The 19,911-nt window shown below is 37.1% G+C and overlaps 1 protein-coding gene across 1 annotated transcript in view; it reads left to right on the top strand.

The window, feature by feature from the left end:
• Window positions 1-13,216: 13,216 nt before the first annotated feature.
• The window catches only part of LOC103543725 (T-complex protein 11-like X-linked protein 2), a 25,017-nt gene continuing 18,322 nt past the window's right edge, over window positions 13,217-19,911 (top strand). Inside the window, exons 1-3 of the mRNA XM_070603467.1 lie at window positions 13,217-13,308; window positions 13,799-13,942; window positions 15,935-16,067. Coding sequence (XP_070459568.1) covers window positions 13,816-13,942; window positions 15,935-16,067 — 260 coding nt within the window. The 5' untranslated portion in view covers window positions 13,217-13,308; window positions 13,799-13,815. The remainder of the gene's footprint in view (window positions 13,309-13,798; window positions 13,943-15,934; window positions 16,068-19,911) is intronic.

The following is a 19,911-nucleotide window of genomic DNA, read 5'->3' as shown; positions in this document are numbered from 1 at the left end:
TAGTAAGTGATGCAGCTGGTCATCAAATTTGGGTCTGCCTGATTCTAATTCCTGTCCTCTAACCACTGCCACAGGGCTGACAGCTTCTCTCCACTACTGCTTCCCATTCTCCTGTGAGAGAGTATCCAAGGCTCAACAAGCATCCTTGCTATTTCCTGCACAGGAAATTCCTGACAATTCATTTTTCATTTAATAAGTTCTGTTGAGAGGGTTGTCTTCTACCCAAGCGTGGTAATGACAACAAGGAGGACAGTCCCTACACCCTAGAAGCTCACAATCAAGTTGAGAAGGCAATATTTTCAAAGGTTGTGGAACTAGGCGTTGTAGGATGAGTAGTCTTGGAAGTAAGGATAGAGGCTTTCAACCAGACTGGGTTCAAATATCAGTGATAACTCCTGTCAGCAGTGAAACCCTGGGTAGCATTCTTAGACTTTCTGTGTCTCAGTTTTCTCATATGTAAAATGAGGGTAATAATGTTACCCAATTCATGGAGATGATGTGAAGATTAAATAAAATAAATTAACAAATATAAATTTCTGAGAACAGGACTTGGCTAATACGAAGAAGTCAATAAATGTCAGCTATTTTTAAATTTATAAATTAGCTATAAGTTTTCAGGAGTTTGAGTTTTGATAGGCAGGAGGATGAGGTGTGGGAAGAAGTATGTATTACTTGAACAAAGGCTTGGAGGCCTGAATAAGCAATAACATTCAAAAGATGATGAGCATATCAAGATAGTTCGTGGCAATTGCATGCTGAAGATTAGGGGGATGTGGGAAGGGAACGATATGTGGGAAACTTGTTTTCTTTAAAAAAATCCAGTCTTTTGAGATTTAATTTACAAACCATAAAATTCACCCACTGTCATTGTACAACTCAATGTTTTTGAGGTTCATCTATTTTGTAATATGTATCAGTATTTCATTTCATTTGTTGGTGACTAATATTCCATTGTATGTTTATACCATATTTTGTTTATCCATTCACCTGTTTATGGACATTTTGATTCTTTCCAAATTTTGTCTGTTGTGAATAGTGCTGCTATGAACATTTGAGTGCAAATTTTTGTGTGGATGTATGTTTTCAGTTATTTTGGATAGATTCCTATGAGTAGAATTACTGGTCATCCAGTAAGTTTATGTTTAGCTTTTAAAGAAACTGCCACACTATTTCCCAAAGTTTCTGTATGATTTTTTTTCCCACCAGCGGTATATGAGTCCCAGTTTCCCCACATTCTCATCAATACTTGGTATCATCTCTCTTTTGGATTATAGCCATTTGTGGGTGTGCACTGGTATTTCATTGTGGTTTTAATTTTGTTTCCATAATAATAATAGTATTGTACATCTTTTCATGTGCTTTTATGCCATCCATATATCTGATGAAGTGACTGTTCAAATACTTTGGTATTTTTATTATTTTGTTTATTATTGAGTTTTGGGATTTCTTCATATATTTTAGATACCAGTCCCTTATCAGATATGTTATTTACAAATATTTTCTCCTAGCCTGGCTTGTCTTTTGAAAAGCTTAAGCTCTTAAAATTGATGAGGTCCAATTTATCAATTTTTTCTTTTATGGATTGAGGTTTTGAAACCATATTTAGAAATATTTGCCTAAACCAAATCCAAACAAAAAATATTTTTGTTTCTTTTCTAGAAAGTTTACTGTTTACATTTAGATCTGTAATCCATTTTGAGTTCATTTCTGTATATAGTGTGAGATATGGATCAGAGTCCTTTCTTTTCTTATGGATATGCAATTGTTCCAGCACCATTTGTTGAATGTGCCTTTTCAATTATATCAAAAATCAATTTACCCAATTAGTGGGTATATTTTGGGACTTCCTATTCTGTTCCATTTATCTATTTGTCTATGTTGACACCTGTGCCACACTGTCTTAATTACTATAGCTTTATAATAAGCCTTGAAATTGGGTGGTATACATCCTCCAAAATTTTTTTCCAAGTCTTTTGGGCTATTTTAGGTTACTTGCATTTCTGTACAAACTATAAAATCAGCTCTCAATTTCTATTGAAAGGCCTGCTGAGATTTTTTATTGGGATTGCATTGGATCTTTATATCAATTTGGAGAGAAATGATATCTTAAATTGAATCTTCAGATCTATGAGCACAGTATAACTCTTCATTTACTTAGTTCTTTTAAATTTCTGTCAGCAATGATTCATACTTTGTTTTTCCCACCGTCTGTCAGATTTATCCCCAAGCATTTCGTATTTTTGATGTGATTGTAGGTGATTTTTTATTTCAGTTACAAATTGTTCATTGCTTGTATAAAGAAATACAGGTGAATTTTAAATATTGGTCTTGTATCTTTAAATTTTGTTAAAATTCACTTATTAAGAATAGTAGAGCTTGTCTTGACTTAATCAAAATTCTGTACATATATGAACATATCATCTTTGAATAAATGCAATTATATTTTTTCCTTCAAATCTGGGTACATTTTATTTCTTCTTCTTGCCTTGTTACACAGGATTTTATCTCCAATACAATGCTAAGTAGAAGTGGTGAGAATGGATATATTTTCTTCATTCCCAGCCTTAGAGGGGAAAGTATTCACTCTTTCACTATTAAGTATGGTATTAGCTATAGGTTTTTCATAGAGGCCCTTAATCAAGTTAAGGAAGGTCCCTTGTGTTCCTAACCTACTGAGAATTTTTGTCAGGATTGCATGTGGGAATTTGTTGACTGCTTTTACTGCTTTTGTTGAAATAATTATATGATTTTACTTTTTTAGTCTGCTGATATGGTAAATTACATTGATTTTTTTTTTTTTTTTTTTGGTGAGGAAGATTAGCCCTGAGCTAATATCTGTGCCAATCTTCCTCTACTTTGTATGTGGGATGCCTGCCACAGCATGGTTAATAAGTGGAGTAGGTCCATGCCTGGGATCCAAACCCGTGAACCCAGGCCACCAAAGCTGACTGCGGGGAACTTTAACCACTTGGTCATGGGCAGACCCCCTACATTGATTGAGTTTTGACTGTTGAACCAGCCTTACATTCTTGGACATGATGTTTTATCCTTTTTATATATTGGTGAGTTTGTTTTCCTAAAATTTTGTTAGGAATTTTTGTATCTATGTTCATGAGAGATATTTGTAGTTTTAATTTCTTGTAATATTTCTATCTGGTTTTTGGTATTAAAGTAATCTTAGCCTCATAGAATTACTTGGGAAACATTCTCCTCTGTTCCATTTTCTGAAAGAGCTTGTATTGAAATTGATGTTATTTCTTCCTTAAATGTGTGGCAGAATTTCAGAGTGACGCCATCTGGACTTGAACTTTTCTTTCTGGGAAATTTTTCAGCTACAAATTCAATTACTTTAACAGGTATAGAGGGCTATACAGATTATCAATTTTTCTTGAGTAAACTTCAATGGTTTGTGTCTTTCAATAATTTTGTACATTTCCTCTGAATTGTTGAAATTATTGGCATAAAGTTGTTCAGAATATCCGCCTAATTATTCTTTTTAATACCCATAGAATCTGTAGTAATGTCACCTCTGTAATTCCTGCTATTGTGAATTTGTCTTTTCTTTTTTTTTATGATCACTGGTTAGAAGTTGACTGCTTTTATTTAACTTCTAAAAGAATAGTTCTTGGTTTCATTAATTTTATTTATTGCTTTTGTTTTCTGTTTTGTTGATTTTCTCTCTGATCCTTAATTTTCTAGTTTCTTAACATGGAAGCTGAGATCAATGATTTGAAAACTTTCTGCAGTTTTGATATAGACATGTAGTACTATAAATTTATCTTTAGGTGGTACTTAAGTAGCATACAGCGAATTTGGTATTTGTGTTTTCATTTTTAGTTAGTTTAAAATGCTTACCAATCTCTCTTTTGATGTCTTCTATGAACCAAAGGTTTATTTAAAAGTTTTCTCTTTAGGGTCTGGACCCATGGCATAGAGGTCAAGTTCTGCACATTCTGCTTCAGTGGTATAGGTTTGTAGATTTGGATCCCAGGCATGAACCTACACCACTCATCAGCCGTGCTGTGATGATGACCCACATACAAAATAGAGGAGGATTGGCACAGATGTTAGTTCATGGCAAATCTTCCTCAAGTAAAAAGAGGAAGATTGGCAACAAGATGTGAGCTCAGGGCGAATCTTCCTAAAAAAAAAGTTTTCTATTTAGTTTCTAAATATTTGGGAACTTTTAAGGAACTTTTTTGATACAGATTAACGCTTTTATTCCATTGTGGTTGGAGAACATACTTTGTATTAATTTTATGCTTTTAAATGTATGGAGACCTGTTTATGGCCTAGAATATGGTCTGACTTGATAAATTTTCTGTATGCATTTAAGAAGAACATATATTCTGCTATTGTTGGACGGAAAATTCTGTAAAAGTCAATAGGTCAAGTTGGTTGATAGTGTTTTTCAGGGCTTCTAGATCCTAATGACTTTATGCCTACTTGTCCTGTCAATTATTGAGAGAAGTGTGTTCAAGTCTCCCATTCTAATTGTGGCTTTATCTATTTTTCCTTGTTGCAATGCTATTAGTTTTGCTTCATATATTTTGAAGCTATTTTATGACTTGCAAAATATTTAGATTTTGCCTTGCTACACTTACTCTTTTACGATTACAAAATAACCTTCTTCATTCTCATCAGTATTTTTTGCTATGAAGTCTGCTTTGTCTTAAAACATGGCCACTCCAGATTTCTTTTGTAGAGTGTTTTTATCTTTTTTTTAAAACCCCTCGTGGCTTTATATTAAAATGTGTTTCATGAGGGCAGGATATACTTGGGCCTTGCTTTTTTATCTCAGTTGACAAGATCTGTCTTTTAATTGGGATATGTAGACCATTTATTTTACTTAATGTGATTATTAATGTTTGAGCTTAAATATATCAGCATGTTTTTTGTTTTCTACTTACCTCATCTGTTTCTTTTGTTCCTCCTTTATTTTTCCTTTAGTTTCCAATTTTTGGATTGAAAATTTATTATAATTGAGGTAAAATTCAAGTAAAATAAAATTCTCCATTTTAATCACTTTAGGGTATGAAATTCAAAGGTTTTTAGTGCATTCATGATGCTGTGCAACCATTAAAACTATGTTTCAGAACATTTTTATCACCCCCAGAGGAAACTCTGTATCCGTTAAATAGTCATTCTTCCTTATTCCTCCTTCTTTCCTCTCCCAGACCCCAGTAACCAATAATCTGCTTTCTGTCTTTATGGAATTTTCTATTCTGAACATTTCATATAAATTCAATCATACAATATGTATCCTCTGTTGTTTGACTTCTGCCACTTCATATGTTCTCAAGTTTCCTCCAAGTTGCAGCATGTGTTAGTACTTCATTCCTTATTATGGCTGAATAATATTCCATTGTATGGACATATCATGTTTTAGCTATTCATTAGTTGATGGGCATTTGGCTTTTTCCATGTTTTGGTTGTTATGAATATTGGTGATATGAATATTTGTGTGCAAGTCTTTGAGCAATGTTTTTCAATTCTCTTTGGTACATACACAAGAGTGGAATTGCTTGATCAAACAGTGATTCTAAGTTTAGCTTTTTGAAGGCCCCAAAATAGTTTTCCACAGTAACTGCATCATTTTATATTCCAGAGAGCAATGTTTGAGGGCTACAATTTCTCCACATTTTTACCAATACTTGTTATTTTCCATCGTTTTTTCAATGGTCATGATACTGGATGTGAAATGATAATCTGATTATAGATTTGATTTTGCATTTTCCTAATGACTAATGATGTGTTGTGTATATTTTTATATGCCTGTTGGCTATTTGTGTATCTTCTTTGGAGAAATGTTGGTTCAAGTTTTGTCCTTTTTTTTTTTTTTGAAGATTGGCACCTGAGCTAACAATTGTTGCCAATCTTCTTTTTTTATTTCCTTCTTCTTCTCCCCAAAGTCCCCCAGTACATAGTTGTATACTCTAGTTATGAGTGCCTCTGGTTGTGCTATATTGGACACTGCTTCAGCATGGCTTGATGAGCAGTGCCATGTCCATGCCTAGGATCTAAACCAGTGAAACCCTGGGCTGCTAAAGTGGAGTGCATGAACTTAACCATTTGGCCATGGGGGAGGCCCCTCTTTGTCCAGTTTTTAATTGGGCAATATTATTTTTTGTTATTGTTAAGTTGTAAGAGTTCTTTACATATATTCTGGATACTAGTCCCTTGTCAGATTCAGATTTACAAATATTTTCTCTCATTCTCGAAGTTGCCTTTTCACTTTCTTTCTGGTATTCTTTGATGCACAACTTTTAAAAAATTTGAGGAAGTCCAATTTATCTATTTTTTTTGTTGATGCCTTTGGTGTTATATTTAAGAATTCATCACCTAACTCAAGAGCGTAAATGTCTATCTCTATATTTTCTTACAAGAGTTTTATAGTTTTAGCGCCTATATTTAGGTCTATGATCCATTTTGAGTTAATTTTTTGTATGACATGAGGAATACATCCAAACTCACTTTTTTGCGTGTTGTTATTCAGTTGTCCCAGCCCCAGTTGTTGAAAGACTATTTTTTTCATTGGATGGTTAGAAAGCCTTGTCAAAAATCAATTGACTGTAGATGCATGAGTCTATTTTTAGATTCTCAATTCTTTTCCATTGATCTATGTCTGTCTTTAGGCCACTAACCCACTGTCTTGATTTCTATAGCTCTGTATTAAGTGTGAATTCTCCAACATTGCTTTTCTTTTTCAAGATTCTTTTTGCTACTTTGCATCCTTTAAATTTCCATGTGAATTTCAGAATCAGTTTGCTAATATATGCAAAAAAAGCCATCTAGGATTTTAATAAAGATTGTGCTGAACTGCAGATACATTTGGGGAATGTTCAGAGATTGAGAATGTTAATTTTTGACTCCATGAACACGAATGTCTTTTCATTTATGTTTTCTACAATTATTAGAAGCTACAAGAGAACACAGATAGACAACTAAACAAAATCAGAAAAACATTACATGAAAAAAATGAGAGTTTCAACAAAGACATAAAAAATCATTAAAAAAAGACCAAACAGAAATTTTGGAGCTGAAGAATACAAGGAATAAAATAAAAACTTCAATAAAGAATGTCAACAGCAGACTTGGCCAAACAGAAGAAAGAATCTGCATCTCAAAAACAGGTCATTTGAAATTATCCAGTCAGAGGGGAAAAAAGAAGAAAGAATGAAAAGAAATAAAGAAAGCCTACAGGATTTATGGAATACCATCAAGAGAACTAATATATGAATTATGGAGCCTTCAGAAGGAGAAGAGAGAGAGAGAGAGAAAGGGGCAGAAAATTTATATAAAGAAAATTCACAAATATGTAAAAATCAAAAAAAGCACCCTTGAACAACCAATGGATCAAAAGAGAAATATAAAAATAAATCTTGAAAGAAAGAAAAGTGGAAACACAACATACCAAAACTTATGAGATGCAGCAAAGCAGTTCTAAGAGGGAAATTTATAGTGATGAATGCCTACATCAAGAAAAAAGAAAGATTTCAAATAAACAACCTTACTTTACACTTCAAGAAACTAGGAAAAGAAGGACAAACTAAACCCAAAGTTAGCAGAAGGAAGAAAACAACAAAGATTGGAACAGAACTAAATGAAATAGAGAATAGAGAAACAGTCATTGAAACTAAGAGTTGGCTTTTTTGAAAAGATAAAAAAAATTGACAAACCTTTAGCTAGACTGAAAAAAAATAGAGGACTCAAATACATAAAATCAGAAATGAGAGAGGAGACAATAAAAGTGATACCACAGAAATACAAAGGATCATACGAAACTACTATGAACCACTAAATGTCAACAAATAGGATAACCTAGAAGAATAGGTAAATTTCTAGAAACACACAACCCACCAAGGCTGAATCATGAAGAAGTAGAAAATATGCAAAGAGCAATAATAAGTAAGGAGGTTGAATCAGTAATCAAAAGCTCCCAACAAAGAAAAGCCCAGGACCAGCTGGCTTTATAGGTGAATTCTACCACACATTTAAAGAAGAATTAATGCCAATCTTTCTCAAATTCTTTCAAAAATTTTAAGAAGAAGGACACTTGTACACTCATTTTATGAGGCCGGCATTACCCTGATCTCAAAGCCAGACAAGGACACTGCAATAAATGGAAGTTACAGACCTATATTCTTCATGAGCATAGATGCAAAAACCCTCAACAAAACACTTGCAAACTGAATTTGACAGCACGTTAAAAGGATTGTACACCATGATAAAAGAGGATTTATCCCTGGGATGCAAGTAAGGGTCAACATACAAAAATCAACATGTGATACACCACATCAACAAAATGAAGGATAAAAATCATATGATCATCTAAATAGATGCATAAGAAGCATTTGAAAAATTTAAATCTTTTCAATATAAAACCTCTCAACAAGTTAAGTATAGAAGGAACTTACCACAACAGAATAAATGCCATATTTGACAAGCCCACAGCTAACATCATACTCAAAAGTGAAAAGCTGAAAGTTTTTCTTCTAAGATATAAAACAAGACAAGGCTGCCCCCTCTCATCAGTATACTAGAAGCTATAGCTAACACCTAAGACATAAAAGGAAATAGAAGGTACACAGATTGGAAAGGAAGACATAAAACTGTCCCTGTTTGCAAATGACATTAAAGTCTATGTAGAAAATCCTAAATAATCAACAAACTCCTGGAATTAATAAGCGATTATAGCAAGGTTGCAGGATACAAAGTTAATACAGTCATGAGTCGCTTGATGATAGAGATACGTTCTGAGAAATGCATCGTTAGGTGATTTTATGATTGTGCAAACATCAAGGAGTGTACTTACACAAACCTAGACGGTATAGCCTACTACAAACCTAGGCTATATGATACTAATCTTGTGGGACCACCGTCGTATATGCAGTCTGTCTTTGATGAAAACATGGTTAGACATCACTTGACCGTCTACAAAACTCAACTGATTTACTATATACCAGCAATGAACAAGTGAAATTTAAAATTAAAAAACACGATACCATCTATATTGGTACCGAAAATATGAAATAATTAGGTATAAATCTAGCAAACTATATGCAGTACCTATATGAGTAAAACTACAATTCACTGATGAACAAAATCAAAGAACAAATAAATTGATGGAGAGATGTTCCATATTCAAAGATAGGAAGACTCAATATCATGAGGATGTCAGTTCTTCCCAAATTGATGTATTGAGTCAGGGCAATCCAAATCAAAATCGCAGCAAGTTATTTTGTGGGTACTAACAAAATGATTTTAAAGTTTATATGGAGAGACGAAAGGCCTAGAAAAGCCAACACAATATTGAAGGAGAAGAACAAAGTTGGAGGACTGACACTACCCAACTTCAAGACGTATTATAAAACTACAATAATCTAGACAGTGTGGTATTCACAAAAGAAGAGAAAAGTGGAATAAACAGAGAGCCCCAAATAAATATAGTCAACTGATCTTTGAGACAGAAGCCACAGATAAAGAAACAACTGCCTTTGACAAAAAAGGCAATAGAATGGAGAAGATCATCTCCACAATAAATGGTACTGGGGATAACTGGACAACCATATGCCAAAAAAGGAATAGAGACACAGACCTCACACAGTTCATAAAAGTTGTGAAAATGGATCACAGACCTAAATGTAAAATGCAGAACTATAAAACTCCTATGAGATAACATAGGAGAAACTCTAGGTGACCTTGGATTTGGCAATGAGGTTTTAGTTGCAATATCAACGACATAATCAATGAAAGAAAGAATTGATAAGCTGGACTTCATGAAAATTAAAAATTTCCACTCCGCAAAAGATACTGTCAAGAGAATAAAATGATAAGCCACAGACTGGGAGAAAATATTTGCAAAAGATATCAGATAATGGACTCTTAGCTGAAATAAACAAAGAAGACTTAAAACAACGCAGCAATAAGGACACAGACAACCTGATTAAAGAAGAAGCCCAAGACCTTAACAGACACCTTTCCAAAGAATATACCCAGAAGGAAAATAAGCATGTGAAAAGATTCGACACTTCATATGTCATGAGGGAAATGCAAACTGAAACAATGAGATATCACTACACACCTATTAGAATGGCCAAAATCCAGAACCGCGACAACAGCAAATGCTGGCAAGGATGTGGAACAAGAGGACCTCTCATTCATGGCTGGTGGGAATGCAAAATAGCACAGCCACTTTGGAAGACAGTTTGGCAATTTCTTTTAAAACGAAATATGCTCACACCATATGATCCAGCAATCACACTCCTTCGTATTTACCCCGAAGAGTGGAAAACTGATGCCTGCACAAAAATCTGTACATGGATGTTTATAGCAGTTTTATTCACAAGTGCCAAAACTCAAAACTTGGAAGCAACCTTGATGTCCTTGAGTAGGTAAATGGATAAATAAACTGTGGTATATCTGGACAATGGTATATCATTCAGAGCTAAAAAGTAATGATCTAGCAAGCCATGAAAAGAATTGGAGGAAACTTGAATGCATGTGGCTAAGTGAAAGAAGCCAATCTGAAAAGACTATTTAACGGATAATTCCAACTATATGACATTTGGAAAAGGCAAACCTATGGAGATAGTAAAAACATCAAGGGCTGCCAGGGGCCAAGTGGAAGAGGGAGATGACTAGGAGAAACACAGAAGATTTTTAGGGTTGCGGAAATGATGCGGGGTTGGTGAGCCGAGGAGTCGAAAGAAAGATTTCTTAGACTCTTAAGATCTAGCAGTAGTGCTCTTTTATTTAGAGAATAGTGTAGCATGGGGACAGGACCCATGGGCAGGCAGAGCTTCTGCTGCCACCGCTTCTGCTGCCCCCGCTGGCATGGGGACAGGGCCCATGGGCAGGCAGAGCTGGTGCGTGGGGACAGGACCCACGGGCAGTCAGAGCTCCTGCTGCTGCCCCGAGTTGAGGGTTAGGGCTAAATTTAAGGCATAGGTATGTGAGTCATCTCTTTACGAGACAAAGAAAAAAAGTTAAAATGGTACCAGTGCCGGTAGGGTCCGGCCATTGGGCGGTCCCACAACTTTTAGATAAGAATCAAACCGGATTGAGTAACTGGCAGAAGTCACCGCTCAAATATTATCTTCAACTAAAGACAAAGGAGGATTTTGGGGGGGGTGGTCAGTTGCATGAGGTTGCCAGACAGTAAACAACTTAAGTTCTTGCCTTCCCCATTAAGAGTTTCCAGAGATAAGGCCACCCCCCATTCCTCCTGGCGCAGAGAGGGAGGCGTGGAGATTTCCTTCCCAAATGCAACTGTCTCTGATCAAAGGGCAAACAAATTCCACTCCTCAGAGCCTGCTTCTTATCTGTAGTTTTAAAACTAACCAGCCTAAAAGTCCTCATCATAAACCGTTTTAAAATTAAGCAGCCTAAAAATCCTCATCAAAACTACTGTGTATGATACTACATTGTTGGGTACACGTTGTTATACTTTTGTCCAAAACCACAGGCGTACACCACCAAGAGCAAATCCCAATGTAAACTATGGACTCTGAGTGATAACGGTTCATCAGTTGTAACAAATGTCCCACTCAGGTGGTACACGTTGATAATTGGGGGAGGAGGGCTATGCAAGTATGGGGGCTGGGAGCACATAGGAAATTTCTGTACCTTCTGTTCAATTTTGCTGCAAACCTAAAACTGCTCTATAAAATATGTCTACTAAAAAAAGACAGTTTAACTTATGTAAATTTAGTGCTAATAGAATTTCAGGCATCACTGGGGAGACTCTTTTAAACAAAGCAACTTTTCATGAGGAAACAAACTAGTGTCATTCTGGGTACTTTTTCTCAGAAACAAACCAAGTAGAAATCTGATTTTTTAAAAAGGGAGAACAATTTCTGGTATAGAGAAACATACACTTCATGAATGTACAATTTGATGTTCAAATCAAGAAAAATATACCTAACCATTTCTCTTCAGTTTTGTGTGACAGCATTTTGTTTCACAGTTGTGATTACTGAGGCAAATATCAGGAGAGGATGAGGAAGGTATCCAGAATTACTATTTATTAGTTTTATACACTCTTCAGCTAAGCCGTGACTTTACTGGCCAAGACCCCTAATTTCCTCTTGGACCTGGAGGGTGGGGTGAAGTTTCCTTAGGCTGGAAAGTTCTTGGACCTCTAATCCACAGCTTCCTTTCTCAACATCCACATGTTGTGCCAGATTGTTATACACAGTTCACGATTGACACTAACAAGGCAAAGTTTGGGGTGAGAATTTGATCAAATTATAGTCTTGTTTTATGAAAAAATGTTAACGGGTTAAAAATTAAGTCAAGATAAAAGAGCAGGATGGAATAGTATAGTGTAGAAACATCTTTTCAAACATACATGTTTTTCCAAAATTTGGAAGTGGGCCAATCCAGGGTCCTCACATCAGTGTGGTAATTGGCCGGTGGAGTGAAAAACTAGGAGGAAAGAGTGGACAACATGAGTGCCCTTAGAGTCATCTATTCCAGAATCCTCAGGTTCTAGACGCTCTCCAAGGCTCAGAATTGGATTGTAATGAGGAACATGCCCGGAATTCAGTTGGAAGAACTAAACCAAAACCTAGGCTCCCTCTCAGACTAACGGTCTTGCTCCTTCGCCACGCAACTTCTATGATCAGCCATTTTAAATGACTCTTGGTTTGCATATTCGTAAATAAGAGTTTAACAGCCTACTTTGTCTCCTTCACATTGTGTGGAGGATTCACTTAAACAGAAGAAAAAAGTCATCAAACACAATTCTGTAACCCTTTGGTTCTTCATTTCTAAGGCTACACGAGCAGCAGGAGGTGAAACAAACAAAATGGTCATTTAAAGGTTTTTTCCCCCCGTGGGGAGAAAGGATAACAGGTGGACGGTTCCTGGCGTGTGGGGGTGGAACAGGACTGGAAAAGTTTAACTCCAAGCTCCTGAGGGGCTTCGAGCCTACGAAGAAGGGTATGAGCCCAAGGCGTCCTCAAGGGAGATCTTTGCCTCCCTCCTCTATCATCTGATGATGCGTCCCTGCTGGCCTTTCCTGCTCTCTTGGTTCCCACCATACCCTGCACACATGGCCTGGCCTGCTACCCAGGAGACTGGCCAGCCTTTGTTTTCAGGTGTTGGACTCTTCTATCTAGCAGCCTTGGCAGGGGTGCGCTCCAGGTAGGTCTCATCAACTCCATGGTTCTGTCCAACCCCTTCCTGTTGATTCCCCCCTCTTGCCTTCTCCGCCATGGTATGCCCCAGGACAAGATTAGACCGGCAGAGGGGCTTCACTAACAGACGCAGCCGCGGGGCAGCCAGTCAAGGACTGGAAAGGAGGTTAGGAATCAGGGTCCTGGGAGCCGCGGGGTTCTCTTACTGCCAGAATCCAGCCGCCAGCTCTCTTTATAGCGTAAGGCGGGTCTGGGGTGGAAGTTAAGGAGGAAGAGGATCATTTCCCGACTAGTTGAAGACGCCTAGTTTTGAGGAAGTTTCCTCTTCCAGCTTGGTCAGTCATGTGCAGGGTGCCTTCTGGCAAGTCGTCCATCTCTCGGCCTTGATTTTCTCTGCTACTTGCCCAACGCTAAACTTCTTTGATTTCAGGAAAGGCAGCCCCGTTAGTCCCAAGTTATCTTTGCCCCAAGGCTGTTTGAAGACCCTAGCTGTTCCGGTGAGAGGCCCCTTGAACCTTTGTCATTAACCTCCTCAACTGGGAGCAGCAGCATCAGTCATCAAGGCACACAGTGGCCGTTGAAGAGCCTTCCTCCCCCTCATCCCTGGGTCACAGCCAGATCTTACACCACCAACAGCTTGCTTTTTTCCCCCTCAGTTCCAGATAACATCAAGATGCCCAACATTGAGGAAACTGTGCTCCAGAGTGATTCCAGTGAAGCAGAGGGTGAGGTCCAGAAGCCTAAAACACCAGGGCAGAGCCAGGAAAACAAGAGCTTCTGTTCAGATAGCCACCGTCCTGGTAGGTCTAGAATTCTACCATCACTTCCTTGGGTAGTGCTTGATAACAGTTAGGTTAAAGGAATAGACAGCCTGTGGGTTAAGTGCCTTTAAAGAGCACAGAAGGCTCTTGCAACCTTGCATTTTTCCTTTCTCATCCTTCTGCTATTCCTCTTTTGGATTGTTCTTTTCCTTGTCTTTTTTCCCCTCTAATTTTTACATATGGGACCTAGGCCCCTGATTGGCAAGTACGATTAAAAGACATTTTGGCTCTTGAGAAAGAGGGTAACAAAGCACAATTACTTGTGTTTGACAAGACTTGGGAGTATTTGAGTTAGTTCAAAACACGGAAAATAGATTACATTCTTGTATTTTGATTTTGTAGATTGCAAATGGTAGATCTAGGATAGATTTGAGAGAATCCAAATTATCTAGTGCTGGAATTGTGTTCTGTCCTTTTCTGGGAGTATTTTGTTGACATAAAAATTATCACTGGTCTAGGGTAAAATTCTTCAGATCTGTAATAACTGTTTTTCTGTATACATAAGGGCATGAGGTCTCTTCCACACCTGACGGTAGGCATTTATTTGAGGTTTTGGTTTGACTAGCCCAACCTCATGGGAACTCAAATTGCAGTTCTCTTACAATAATCTCCAGTGCACTTAACCAAACATCAATCTGAAGATCTGTCAAAGTGTAGTGACTTGATCTAAACTCTTGAAGACAGACGGGAAAAATAGTTGGAAACCACGATACTAAGTTGAATCACGTATGTTCCTCTGGTGGCCACTAAGGGTCACTGCTAGTTCATAGAATAGCACAAGTCTTGGTTCACAGTGTCTCTGAAATAAATGGTTTAGTGACTTGATATAGCTGGTATATTTTAACATATGTAGCTTTTCAGTTAGGGTAGAAAGGAGGTGTCGATTGATGGTACTAACGTTTGTTGAAAGACTTTTTTAACGAGAAGTAAATGTACATAAGTAGACCATCTCCTTGGTGAGTTTTAGGATCCTTATATGTGAGTTTTATTATGTCTTGGGGATAAATAGTTCTCTCTGAACAAATTATGGAACTATATTGAAAGTGAGTGAGGAAATAGTTTTCTTGCATGTTTTGGTCGTATACCAAGTAAATAATTATAACTACTCTATGTGCTTACGATGTATCGCTCCTGTAAGTAATCTGCATAATGAACTCAGAACAGTGATTACCAAATTCCAAGCTAGTGTATGGAAAAGTTCTTACCAATCTTGAGTGAAATAAAACAAAGATATTGTAATAAGTTTTTAAAAATAAAGTTAAATCGATCCAATTTAAAGGATTACTGTATACTGACTTTATTTACCGACTTTCTGCCTTTTGGGATGTTAAAATCTACTTTTAAAATTAAATGATTATTTTGGTGATGGTAAGGTGGATGTTTTCTTTGTTTGCCTTAATGTCAATATGTGGGAAAATAAAAATCAGCAAATCATTGTCAGTAACTCTTCTTTTTTGGACATTTTATTAGTCTGTGGAATCCCCAGATTTGAGAACCATGCTTGAAGCATGGTTCAACTTTAGAGCCCTCCAGGGGGATTTGTGGTGTTATCTGTAAAGAGACTCTCTTCTTGTGTATCTTCCTGTCTCTTCAGAGGTAGGAAGAGGATAGCGGAAACAGTAACTTTTTGATAAATGTTTATTTTATAAGCCACAACTTATTCATGGTTTCTTTGCTGTGTTTTACTTATGGCTTTGACAGTCCAAAAAATGGTTCTGAAATCATTTTCACATTTTCCTTTTCGTAAACTAACTTCTCTTCTCCTCATGCCTGACTTCTCTAACTTTCTAGTGCTGTTGAAGGGCAAAGAGTTCAGAAAACCTCAAATACCGGAATGATTGAGTGAGTCTGAGTAAGATCTGTTTGATGAATCTAAATTCGGGGGCCTTAATTGGCTGAGTGAATCTCTGAATAAAAGAAAAATTCTATTTGTGTGGGTTCCCTGTTGACGATTGCTATACTTTTTTCTAGAGCGCCAACCTGAAGTGCTTTCTGTCACAGAGCTGATAGAGACAATTAGCAAAGTTTCCAAGCTTAGCATTGCTCATGAAATCGTGGTAAACAAAGATTTCTATTTGGAAGAGAGTGTTTTACCTCCCAACAGGTACAGACTCTTGCCTTTTTTTTTCCATTTTACTCCTCCTGACATAGGCACATAGCACAAATGACTTTTAATCATGTTTGAAGCATTTTCATTAATACAATTAATGTTTGAGTATGTCTTAACTGGTACCAACAAATAAAACAGAGGAGTAATCAGTGTAATTATTAGTTCCAAAGAGTCAGAGCAGAAAAATTATATTTACACAGGAAATAAACCAAAGTAATTATTGTCAGAATGTTCCTCTTGATATCCCAGTTAACAATGGAAGACAGAGTGAATTTCAGGTCTTCTTTGACAGCTTTGGAGGAAATAGCTCCTAGCAGTTACTCTTTTAATCGTCTACAAGTTATACAGGTACAGATGAAAAGATTACTTTTCTAATAGTGATATTGCCAACTCTTCACGGGATGAGATTTCAGGGAGCATTTCTGCTTCATAATCAGCTTAATAAAGATCCTGCAAACGAAGATCAGAACCTCATTGATAAATAATGCCCCTCTAAAGTCAGACTTTACTCTGGTTCTTCTTAATTGTATTGCTATTGCAATGCTTAAATAAGAGTCATTCAGTAAGTACGAAATGACTGCTTCTAATGGTTTGTTAATAGTTAACTGGGTAAATTTCTCTGTTGAAACCTATATTGTATTGCATTTCTAGTTTCCCACCTTACATGCTTCTATTTTGCCATTTTAGGGATTCTATTGCTAAAGCACCTTGCTCTGTCAGTGTTTCTTTTGTTCTTCACACTCCTTAGTTTGCCCTTGCCTGTTGCCAACAGGTACTCATACCAGGCACAGCTTCCCTGAAGAAGGTTCTCACCAAAACACAGGTCTCCTAGCATCTTCCTCACCGCCTTCGCTGTCCTTGGACGCTGAGTTAGATTTATTTTTCTGCTGGCAGGGGTGCAGAGAAAGTGAAGCTTGGAGAGTGAAGGTCTGTTGAAGTGGCAGGGGGTCGTGGTGGCGATGAGAGGCAGATAAATGAAGCAGAGGAAATAATACTATTTAGAGCTTAGTTTTCATTGTTTTCTTATTAACAGCCTTATTCTAGTGTAGTAGTGCAAAAAGGATACTGGGAAAGAGGTTGAAACAGAATTTGAGGTTATGTCTTATCTATAGATAATCAATGATTGGTTTTCCCCTTGGGCTTATAAAATGACACTAATTACAGCTAGAGATTCCTAAGAGAAATCTGATCTTCGTATCATTATTCAACAAATATTTATTGAGTACTTACTAGGAGGAGGGCAGAATTTTGAAGGCTGGAGACGTATAGATGAGTAAGATGCTGGCTTTGCTATCAAGAAGCTTCTGTAGGGGAGATTGTCAAATAGTAGATAGCTACTGTGCAATGATAAATTCTCTCACATCTAGTATATGGAGTTCTGGGTTTGTGCTCAGCATTCAGGAAGGCTTTCCTGATAAGACAACACTTGAGTCTTGGAGTATGAGTAGGTGCTTTTCAAGTGGTCTAGCGAGGAAAGGATTCTCCTGGAAATGGAAATGATGTATCAGAGGCATAGAATGGTGGACGGTGATTATATATTCATTATAAGCAGATCGCTATTTTTGGAACACAGAGTGCTGGAAGGAGGAAGGCAATAAGGTAGGAGAAGTGGCAGAATAGGGTTATGAAGGATCTTGGAGGCCGTGTATCCTGCTGGTGATGGGGAGCCCCTAAAGGATTTTAAATGGGCGTGCCATCAGATTTGTATCTTAGAAAAAGAATTGATTTCAGTAAGAATATGTGGCATTGTGGGAGTAAAACTTTGTCAGGGCAGGCAGGCCATTTAATAGCATATTGCAATAGTCCAGGTGCGAGGTGATCGTAGATGGGGATGGATTCCAGAGATGTTTAAGAAGCAAAATCTCTGGAAGTTGGAGACCAAGTGGATAAAAGGAATGAGGGAAAGTGATTAAGAAGGTCTCCAGTGCACACGAGATAAATAACAGTTGGTGACATCTCATAGGTGGGATTGGTGTGTTGAGGGAGGAACTTTGATGTTTTTTCCGTTTATCTTTGTATTGCTTGTAAAATGTTTAACAAAGGCATACATTACTATAGTATTTTTTTATTGAGATTATGATAGTTTACAACCTTGTGAAATGTCACTTGTGCATTATTGTTTGTCAGCCGTGTTGTAGTGCACCGCTTCTCACTTTGTGCCCACCCCCCACTGCCCCTTTCCCCTGGTAGCCACTAATCTGTTCTCTTTGTCTACGTGATTAACTTCAACATATGAGTGGAGTCATACAGAGGTTGTCTTTCTCTATCTGGCTTATTTCACTGAACATAATACCCTCAAAGTCCATCCATGTTGTCGTGAATGGGATGATTTTATCCTTTTTTATGGCTGAGTAGTATTCCATTGTATATATATACACCATATCTTCTTTATCCAATCATCAGTTGATGAGCACTTAGGTTGCTTCCACGTCTTGGCTATTGTAAATAATGCTGCGATGAACATAGGAGTGCATGGGACTTTTGGAATTGCTGATTTCAAGTTCTTTGGATAGATACCCAGTAGTGGGATGGCTGGGTCATATGGTATTTCCCTTTTTAATGTTTTGAGAAATCTCCATACTGTTTTGCATAGGGGCTGCATGAGTTTGCATTCCCACCAGCAGTGTATGAGGGTTCCTCTTTATCTGCAAGCTCTCCAACATTTGTTCCTTTTTGTTTTGGTTATTTTTGCATTCTAATGGGTGTAAGGTGCTATCTTAGTGTAGTTTTGATTTGCATTTCCCTGATGATCAGTGATGATGGACATCTTTTCATGTGCCTGTTGGCTATCCGTATATCTTCTTTGGAGAAATGTCTGTTCATGTCTCCTGCCCATTTTTTGATCCAGTGGTTTGGTTTTTCGTTGTTGAGTTGTGTGAGCTTTTTATATATTATGGAGATTAACCCTTTGTCAGATATACGACTTGCAAATATCTTTTCCCAATTAGTGGGATGTTTTTCTGTTTCCATCCTGTTTTCCCTTACCTTGAAGAAGTTCTTTAGTCTGATGAAGTCCCATTTGTTTATTCTTTCTATTGTTTCCCTTGTCTGAGAAGACATGGTGTCTGAAAAGATCCTTTTAATACTGATGTCAAAGAGTGTACTCCCTGTGTTTTCTTCTAGAAGCCTTATGGTTTCAGGTCTTACCTTTAGGTCTTTGATCCATTTTGAGTTTATTCTTGTGAATGGTAAAAAAGAATGGTCAATTTTCATTCTTTTACATGTGGCTGTCCAGTTTTCCCAGCACCCTTTGTTGAAGAGACTTTCTCTTCTCCATTGTAGGCCCTCAGCTCCTTTGTCGAAGATTAGCTGTCTATAGATGTGTGGTTTTATTTCTGGGCTTTCAATTCTGTTCCATTGATCTGTGCACCTGTTTTTGTACCAATACCATGCTGTTTTGATTACAGTAGCTTTGTAGTATGTTTTGAAGTCAGGGATTGTGATGCCTCCAGCTTTGTCCTTTTTTCTGAGGATTGCTGTAGCAATTCGGGGTCATTTGTTGCCCCATATGAATTTTAGGATTCTTTGTTCTATTTCTGTAAAGAATGTCATTGGGAATCTTATTGGGTAGGATTGAATCTGTAGGTTGCTTTAGGTAGAAGGGACATTTTAACTATGTTTATTCTTCCAATCCACCTGCATGGAATGTCTTTCCATCTCTTTAGGTCGTCATCAATTTCTTTCAGGAAAGTCTTGTAGTTTTTGTAGTATAGGTCTTTCACTTCCTTAGTTAAATTCACCCCAAGGTATTTTATTCTTTTTGTTGTGATTTTGAATGGTTTTGTGTTCCTGAGTTCTTTTTCTGTTAGTTCGTTATTAGAGTACAGAAATGCTACTG

The sequence above is a fragment of the Equus przewalskii genome, chromosome X (genome assembly GCF_037783145.1).
Source record: "Equus przewalskii isolate Varuska chromosome X, EquPr2, whole genome shotgun sequence".
NCBI lineage: Eukaryota > Metazoa > Chordata > Mammalia > Perissodactyla > Equidae > Equus > Equus przewalskii.
This window is presented reverse-complemented; position numbering and strand designations above follow the sequence as displayed.